Here is a 10,106-nt window from a genome sequence, read left to right on the forward strand (position 1 = left end):
GGATATGGTCACTAGTGTAACCAGGAGGTGAGGCCTCATTTAACACAGTAAATTCATCAGGCTTAAGCCATGTTTCAGTCAGGCCAATCACATCAAGATTATGATCAGTGATTAGTTCATTGACTATAACTGCCTTTGGAGTGAGGGATCTAACATTAAGTTGCCCTATTTTGAGATGTGAGGTATCACGATCTCTTTCAATAATGGCAGAAATGGAGGAGGTCTTTATTCTAGTGAGATTGCTAAGGCTAACACTGCCATGTTTAGTTTTGCCCAACCTAGGTCAAGGCACAGACACGGTCTCAATGGGGATAGCTGAGCTGACTACACTGACTGTGATAGTGGCAGACTCCACTAAGCTGGCAGGCTGGCTAACAGCCTGCTGCCTGACCTGCACCCTATTTCATTGTGGAGCTAGAGGAGATAGAGCCCTGTCTATGTTGGTAGATAAGATGAGAGCACCGCTCCAGCTAGGATGGTCTACACCTGTTGTATTCGGTGCATGTGCCAATACCATTTTATTTTATTTGAAATGCAGCAACACTATTTGACTTAACAGCAAATACAAGCGCGTGTCTGTGATTGTGCATGTGTGTGTATTGTAAACAGTGGCACACAGCTTCCTCTTGATCTAGACATTGAGAGCCCTGCCCAAGACACGGGTGGTGTAGCAGGGGGCAGTCAGGCTGGACCTGGGTACTGGCGCTGTGTGGGGTAAACACATGCCCACGCAACAGTCCTGCTGGAGGGCTGTACTGGTAGCCTACTTTATGTTTGTGTGTGTGTAAACATCACCTGATGTGATTCCAATCCCAAGCTTTATAAAAACACACACATCTGTAGCACGGAGAGAGCTGTCAGAACACTAAGTACAGTTCAAAGGGCACACCCTCAGAGACTGGATGAGAGAGAGAGACGGAGACAGAGGGGATCCCGTGTGCAACACAACTTTGTATTTCCACAGTTTCCACACTGACAGGATCTCATCTTCTGTAGTTGGACCATTATCATCCAGTGAGTACTTGGTATTCTCCTGTTACAACAACAGTGTAATGATGACATCTATCATGTTTAAATGCACCCACTTTGAGCCTTGGGTGAGCTTGTCGTGTTACAGCTACTCTCTCCTACAGATATGTGTTGCATATATTTTTAATTGGCATTCCGCTAATGATCTTCTTGCTTCCAAGAAGCACTATTTCCCAAAACACTATCAGTGAAAAGTGACATGTCTGCCAGTAAACATATTGTATGTAATTTTATTTGATTTAACCTTTATTTAACTAGGCAAGTCAGTTAAGAACAAATTCTTAATGGGATTAATCTGACTCTACTCCTAACTTTCTATGCAGGTGCATGTATTGGCTAGTTTGTGGTCTTGTAAATTGTTGAGGATCTTAACATTAAAAGGAAATGGTCTTGGGAGAAATATTTATTTTATTGTTATTGTTATTTGAGATATTTACAGTAACCACAGTCGCTCTCTCAAAAGGGGAACATAATCTGCAAACTTTCTGACCTCTCACTGTAGAAGCAAATTATACATCATCTGCTTACATTTATCAGTGTAAATATTGAGTGAAGTATTTCATTGGCTCAAACAATAAAATGTGAATAAATGTAGTCATAACATTGCACTTAATCACAAACTGATGATTACAAGGGTGGAAATGGTCCCTATTACCTTGTCATTGGTTGCAGAACAGTGTGTAATATGCCGAGATAAATGATTATATGATTTTACAGAGGAAATCATTCATTGTTGAAGAGTTATTACTGAAATGACAACTGAACCATACAATACTAATAAAAGTATCACTATTTCAAAAGTATATCATTGTAATGCGTCAGCCAAGGATCGTATCAAAGTAAACCTGAAATGATCTCAGAATTTGCTTCATAGTGTTACAGTAACAATGCAGAAGAAATAATGATTAGGTGTGAAAGGGTTGTGAGGTCCAGAGAGAAAAGCTTCACGACAAAACATAGTGCGTGATTATTGGATTTTTGTTTGTGAAAGACAGGACGTTTCCAAGCTTTGAGCGTAGAAACAAACGCACCAGCTTATTGCACTGGTAATTTTGTGCACAACACCTCCTAACAGGCACACCATCCAACTCAATGTTTGGCCTAACAAGCGCACCACCACCACCCTGACCCTGTAAATAGCCCAGTGATCCTAACTGTCCTAAGACAGGGAATTTTTACTAGGATGAAATGTCAGGAATTGTGAAAAACTGAGTATAAAGGTATTTGGCTAAGGTGTATGGAAACTTCTGACTTGAACTGTATATAGTTGTAGTAGGCTAGATGATGATGTTTTTAGGAAGGGTATGGTTATCTGACTGATTTGGGCCAGTGGAGTGAAATATTTCAACAGTAACCTTTTCTGTAATGACTTGGGGTTAACTATGGCATGTGCCCAGGATTACAGGATTGCAGGATTTACGTGTAGATTCACATGTGCAAGTGATGCATAGCAACTGCTAGTAACTAGAGCAACACTTTAAGTAAGTAATAAAACTGATGGTTGGGGCAGGTGAAATCATTTAATTGATCATAGACTGACAGGGGCATTCGTGCAGCTAAGTTGTTTCACATATTTATATTTTGATGATAATTAAGTTCAGTGGGACTTTTACCTTGTGTTTTACCTAATTAGTTCAGTAACGATGTGTGAAATTAAGAATTAAAGGAGGTAAAACATGAACTATTTCCCAAGTCTGGATCCAAGACTGAATGTTTCACAACTCCATTATCTCTTACGTCCTCTTATAGACCAATGCTTGGTTTGTCATTATTGCTTTTAGAAAGTTGTGAAGGGCAGCAATTTCATTTGAAGAACAATGATATTGAAGGAAAATGACATTATTTATCATTGAATTCTAGTTTATAATTTGTTCCATTCAATTCAAAGCATCCAAGAGCCTTGAAAAAAATATGAACATTTAGTCTGAAGTTTTAAGACACCTTGAATTTAATGACTGGCGTACAGGGAGGTATAGGTTACAGGGATGAAGGTTTATCTTTGAAGATTAAACATATTAATGAAAAACTCCAGTATTCTGTATTAATAGTATCCAGTCTGTATATATCTAACAGTTCTTGGATGACAAGGATATTGATTTATTTGTCTGGGTGTGTTAAATAACAAATTGTCCTCTCTAACAGACGACAGGACCTAGAAAATGGTGTTTGACATCCGGAAGCGCATCCAGGACCACCTGGTGGAGCGAAGAATCCGCAGAAGCCGGCTGGTGACCAAAGATGGCCACTGCAACATTGAATTCGGCAACGTGAAGTACGGCAGCCACTTTGCCTTCCTCGTGGACTTCTGGACGACCTTCGTGGAGTTCCGCTGGCGCTTTGTCCTCTTCTTCTTCATCGCCTCATTCACCCTGAGCTGGTTCATCTTCAGCCTGCTGTGGTTCTGGATCGCCCGGAACAACGGGGACCTGACGTGGCAGAACCCCCCAAGCAACCACACCCCCTGTATGTGGAACGTCTACGGTCTCACTACGGCCTTCCTCTTCTCCCTGGAGACCCAGACCACCATCGGGTATGGTGTACGCGCTGTCACCCCCCAATGTCCTGGTGCTGTAGCCCTCATCATTATCCAGACTCTCATAGGGGCCCTCATACACTGCTTTATGTGTGGAATCATCGTGTCCAAGATATCCCTCCCTAAGAAAAGGGCCAAGACCATCTCATTCAGTGAGGTGGCTGTCATCTGTCCTAAGAAGGACTTCCTTTGCCTTATGATAAGAGTGGCCAACTTACGCAAGACCATGATGATCGGGAGCCAGATCTACGGCAAGCTGTTGAGGACAACAGTCAAACCCGACGGGGAGACAATTATCATGGACCAGGTGAACATTGAGTTCATGATGGATGCTGGGAAGGACAACCTCTTCTTTGTGTGCCCTCTCACACTCTACCATGTGATTGACAAGGCTAGCCCTTTCTTTGAGATGGCAGTGGACACTCTCCGTAAGCAGGAGTTTGAGCTGGTGGTGTTTCTGGAGGGCACAGCCGAGACCACCAGCTCAGCCTGCCAGGTCAGGACTTCCTTCATTCCTCAGGAGATCATGTGGGGTTACAACTTCCTACCCATCATCTCCCGCAGCAAAGAGGGCAAGTACAGAGTGGATTTCTCCAACTTCTCCAAGGTAGTGTCCGTTGCCACTGCACACTGTGCCTACTGCTTCCATAACATAATGGGACACCACCTCCCCTCCATCAATGCCATTGACAATGTTGGATTTGAAGTTATTGATATCCTAGAATAATTTAATATTACCAAGATGTGAACTTTGGATGGCAATATGTGAAGATTTTTTTTATCTTGTAATATTTATATATATACAGTAGGGTTTGAAATGATTGACACCCTTTATAAAGATAACCAATAATGACTATAAAATAATTAATTCAAATACTGAGCTATAATTTTTGCAATGATATTATTTTATACTAAGAAAATTGCTCAGAGATAGAGATTTTGTTTAACAAGTAATATATTGGAGTCAAAAGTATTGACATCCCTAAGATTCTTATATATAAAGTAGTCAAAAGTTTAGTATTTGTTTCCATATTCCTAGCAAGCAATGACTACATCAAGCTTGTCACCCTACAAACTTGTTGGATGTATTTGCAGTTTGTCTTGGTTGTGTTTCAGATTATTTTGAGCCCAACAGAAATGAATGCTAAATAATGTACTGTGTCATTCTGGAGTGAGTTTTATTGTAAATAAGAATATAATGTGTTTATAAACACTTCTACATTATTGTGAATGGTACCATGATTAGATATAATCCTGAATGTATCGTGAATAATGATGAGTGAGAAAGTTACCCAGGGTCAAAGATCATACCCCTAGACATGCTAACCTCTCACCATTACCATCTTGACCCTCTGACCCTCTACTTCGTTCAAGAGACTTAAAAAGCTGCAATATTATATGCCTGCAGAGACGTGGCTGTATGACTATGTACGTAGGACTCTGCTGTTTCTCCTTTCAGCAGCATAGACGGACGAAGGCAGCCTCTGGCAAGTCCAAAGGGGGAGGGGTGTCTCTCTTCCAAAACAACAACTGGTCCTCTGCTTCCAGTGTGAAGGAAAGGAAAAGAAACTGATGGGTGCACACCTCCCACTGTATCTGGAACCTGGACTTCCTGACGGGACGGCCCCAGGTGGTGAGGGTAGGCAACAACACCTTGGCTACGCTGGCCATCAACGCAGGGGCCCCTCAGGGGTGTGTGCTTAGTTCCCTCCTGTACTCCCTGTTCACCCACAACTGTGTGGCCATACACGACACCAACACCATTATTAAGTTTGTTGGAGACACAACTGTGGTAGGCCTTATCATCGATGGCGATGAGACAAGATTTACAGGGATGGGGTCAGAGACTGGGCAATGTGGGGCCATGACAACAACCTCTCTCTAAACATTAGTAAGACCAAGGAGCTGATCGTGAACTACAGGAGAAATAAGGGAGAGCATGCCCTTCATCCACATCGATGGGGCTGTTGTGGAGCGGTTTGAGAGCTTCAAGTTACTTGGCGTCCACATCACTAAACACTTAACATGGTCCACACACCCCTGTGCAGTCGTGAAGAGGGCACAAAAAATTGGCGAAGACTCCATCCACCCATCCACTCCATCCATACAGCCTCAATTCAGTTGTGTCAAGTTGTGATACACACAGGAAACTGTTGAGCGTGAAAAACCCAGCAGCGTTGCAGTACTCCATACATTCAAACCGGTGCGCATGGCACCTAATACCATACCCCATTCAAACGCACTTAAATATTTTGTCTTGTCCATTCACTGTCTGAATTGCACACATACAAAATCCATGTCTTCATTTTTTGTCATTTAGCAGATGCTCTTACCCAGAGTAAGTGAGTGCATACATTTTTCATGCTGGTCCCCTGTGGGTATTGAACTATGTTCTACCAACTGAGCCACACTGGACTATCTTTAACCTGTCTCCTCTTCATCTACACTGATTGAAGTGGATTCCATAAGTGTCATCAACAAAGGATCATATCTTTCACCTGGATTCACCTGGTCAGTCTATGTCATGAAAAGAGCTGGTGGTCCTATTGTTTTGTACATTCAGTGTATACACAGGAAATACACACTCACTACACTGACACTGACACTCTCACACGAAACCCACACACATGCACATACACTACATACATATGCACATAACACAAAAAATATGTAATTTAAGTTTAACTCTGACTGGTGTGTAGTTTGTAACTCTCCTCATTTGGTAAAGCAGAAAAATGGCACCACATTTGGCGACGGGGATGCGAAGTGAATCGTCACTCGGTGACCGCTCCTGAAGATCTGGGCAAATCGTGCACGAGGGATCCCTCAAACTTGGGATCTCAGGGAAACCACACTTCGGGAACGAAGCAGATGGATCCACCTTTGATCTGAGAGGCAGCGAGCCGGGTGGATACCACATCTCGAAGATAGTTTTTTTTAAGAAATAGGTGAGCGGACCAAACTTGAAGTCGAGTTTTTAGAAAAGCCTCTGTTACATAGGCTCTGAGTGTGTATTCCTTTGTGAGGGGGGCAACTTGGAGGCGTAAGCAGGGCCGAGTCAGTGGAGGATGATCTGAGAGTCAGTCGACTCAAAGACACCTATCACTGGTCGTTTGCGGGCGAGTCTTGACACTGAATTGATCACAGTGGGGATTGGTGCGGTCTGTGGGGGTGAGGGGCCAGGGTGACTGTGCGTTCTGTGTGAAACACGGTACTTGGTGAAGCCCTATTGGAAGAAGGACCTCGTTCTGAAAGTGTCTGTGTGACTGTCTAAGTGACCCTCAGAGGCGGTGAATTCCAATTATTTTAAATGTGCTAGCCAGGTATGCCCTGGGATACTCTGTGTGAGTATTTTGTTTTGGGACGACTAGATAATATTTTGATTACATTATGGGTTTCCCTGTACATATAGACAGGGTGTGAAATCCTGTGTGGGTAATCTTTGTAGGAGCGTTCTGTGTGAGCGCAGTAGGTTGACTCTGTGTGGGTAACCTTTTAATTATGTTCTGATGTTCTGTGTGGACATCTGACCAGTTCTGTGTGAACATCTGACCAATCCTGTGTGGGTGATCCTTAAAGTTCTGTGTGAGTACCTAAGAATTTCTTACGTTTTATCTGGATTCTGTGAATATATGAAAACATGATAAATTGTGTGTGTGTATAATCGATTACTAGTGATAACGATGAAAGTAATGCTGAGAATATAATTAGATACAATTTAAACCATCCATTCGTAGACGTACGTAGGTTTTGAGTTGGTATCTTTAATGGATAATTTGATAAAGATGCGGTTTTAAGCACTATTAAACTGTCTACAAAATCTGGGAAATTGTGCTCTAGAAACTGATTAGAGTGTCCACTTTTGGTTATTTTACCCTAACGATGTAACTATAAATGCTTATTGGATTATCTCCGTCTGGGTACAACATTTGAAATAAAACTGCCCTTAAGTTCTGAAACTGTTTTATGTTTTCTTCCCAGTATGAGAGGAGTTGCGGGATTTATTGAATAAACCGTTTTCCATAAAGTTAGAGCGAATTAAGAGGGAATCTCGACGTAATTTATAATGTCGCACAAAGCCTAGGGTATCCATCAAACTAATTATCATTGTGTGATTCATGTGATGTAGTAAAGTAATTGAAATACGTTGCATGAGAAAACATAATCTACTTTTATTAAAAGGCGCAAGATCTGTTTCCTTGTCTATGAATGTCAATTTTACTCTTTGTCTGCTAATCTATTCATTTGGCATGTAAGAATCATCGCTGGAGTAATGCTTGGACCTTTAAATCAGGGCTATTTTCTGGGAATTGTCTCGGGAGTACGGGCCTAATTTTACGACTACAGACAATTGTAAAGTGGGTTTATTTGCGGGGAGTCTTAGTCATTCAAATAGCATTGGTGGTATAGTGGTGAGCATAGCTACCTTCCAAGCAGTTGGCCCGAGTTCAGTTCTGACTAAAATTGGAGTTTCTGATTGTAATTCAACTATTGTTATGTTTTGCCTGGAAAAATATGGTCGCTAGTGTTTGTTTAAGATATAAAATGAACTTTTTAATAGCTTGTTTGGTTCAAATTGAAAGACGAATTCATTCAACTTAAATAGCGAGGCGAGTTTGATGTGATACGTTGTCTGTTGCCTAAATGGTCTGCTGAAATAACATATTAAAAATAGGAGTCGTATTTAAATAACTGAATCAAGGAAGAGACAGTTACCTAAATCTAATGAATAAATTTGGCGCTTTACATGTTATTTTTAAAGTCTTGAACATTTCATAAGTGTGAAGCCGAAAGAGAAGAGAAAGTTGTAAAGTTTGGTTTTAATCTTACGATAGAGGTAAGGCAGAACGCTGTTTGAGTAAGGGTTATATTTTTACCCACTGGTAAAATATAGGAGGGTTGTGTGCGTTGGGATATGTTGAGCTGAAAGTGATTCAGGTGTGAATAAGGAAACATTGTGATAATGTATTCTGATGATGTTTGATTCTTGGTTTGATTGTTTAGGTAACACCAGTGAATTTGAGCAGGAAGTTAATGTATTCTAGCATTATAATCTGTTTCCATTACGTGGAACAATGCCAGGTCATTAAAGTGGATTGCAGTTTGAGTACATTTTTATTTTTTCAGGGACAGTGCATATTAATCACAGTTGTGTGTGTCTATTGGCAGGGTATTCCAGACATGGGAAGCTCTCACACTGTAAGCAGATTGACTAAAGGTGCTTTTCCTTAAGGGAACTATAGTCATCTCTCATGGCAGATCTTGTGGATCTGCTGCCATAAGGTTTGGGTTTTCAGCTGAACAAAAGTACTGAGTAGAGGGGGAGCCTGGACATTTAGAATATTGAATACAAGATAGGCGTCAGTGTATTGCATAAGATTTTTTCCAACTGAGGAGCTTATGCTGTCTATAGCTATTGGGCTTCCTATCAAGTACTTTGAGAGCCTGTTTGCAGACAGACTGAATGGGTTTTAGGGTTGAACAGCAAGCTTGGGCCAAACTAGTAAGGTAGTATGTTAAATGGGGGAGTATCATACATTTTAAGTATAGTTTTGTTACCTCTGTAGTCAAAACAATTTAATATGTTTTGGAAATTAGCTAGGCTGAATTTGGTTATATGAGTTACCTTTTTAATTAGCTTTTTAAAAAGAGAGGTTAGAATCTAGTATGATGCCATGGTTCTTAAAATCAGATACCACCTGGAGCTTTTCCCCTGATACATAGACCTCTGTCTCAGGGGCATCAGATACCACCTGGAGCTTTTCCCCTGATACATAGACATCTGTCTCAGGGCATCAGATACCACCTGGAGCTTTTCCCCTGATACATAGACATCTATCTCAGTAGCATCAGATACCACCTGGAGCTTTTCCCCTGATACATAGACATCTGTCTCAGGGCATCAGATACCACCTGGAGCTTTTCCCCTGATACATAGACATCTGTCTCAGGGGCATCAGATACAACCTGGAGCTTTTCCCCTGATACATAGACATCTGTCTCAGGGGCATCAGATACCACCTGGAGCTTTTCCCCTGATACATAGACCTCTGTCTCAGGACATCAGATACCACCTGGAGCTTTTCCCCTGATACATAGACATCTGTCTCAGGGCATCAGATACCACCTGGAGCTTTTCCCCTGATACATAGACCTCTGTCTCAGGGGCATCAGATACCACCTGGAGCTTTTCCCCTGATACATAGACCTCTGTCTCATGGCATCAGATACCACCTGGAGCTTTTCCCCTGATACATAGACCTGTCTCAGGGCATCAGATACCACCTGGAGCTTTTCCCCTGATACATAGACATCTGTCTCAGGGGCATCAGATACCACCTGGAGCTTTTCCCCTGATACATAGACATCTGTCTCAGGGCATCAGATACCACCTGGAGCTTCTCCCCTGATACATAGACATCTGTCTCAGGGGCATCAGATACCACCTGGAGCTTTTCCCCTGATAGATAGACATCTGTCTCAGGGGCATCAGATACCACCTGGAGCTTTTCCCCTGATACATAGACCTCTGTCTCAGGGCATC

General features: G+C 41.9%; 1 protein-coding gene across 1 annotated transcript; it reads left to right on the forward strand.

Annotated features, from left to right (window-relative positions):
• The first annotated feature begins 880 nt into the window (after positions 1-880).
• On the forward strand, positions 881-4,398 carry LOC129822642 (ATP-sensitive inward rectifier potassium channel 1-like). The gene is made up of 2 exons (XM_055881005.1): positions 881-1,014; positions 3,172-4,398. The coding sequence occupies exon 2, from the start codon at positions 3,189-3,191 to the stop codon at positions 4,287-4,289; it is 1,101 nt and encodes a 366-aa protein (XP_055736980.1). The 5' UTR covers positions 881-1,014; positions 3,172-3,188; the 3' UTR covers positions 4,290-4,398.
• Positions 4,399-10,106: the final 5,708 nt, after the last annotated feature.

Source organism: Salvelinus fontinalis, chromosome 24 (assembly GCF_029448725.1).
Source record: "Salvelinus fontinalis isolate EN_2023a chromosome 24, ASM2944872v1, whole genome shotgun sequence".
Lineage (NCBI taxonomy): Eukaryota > Metazoa > Chordata > Actinopteri > Salmoniformes > Salmonidae > Salvelinus > Salvelinus fontinalis.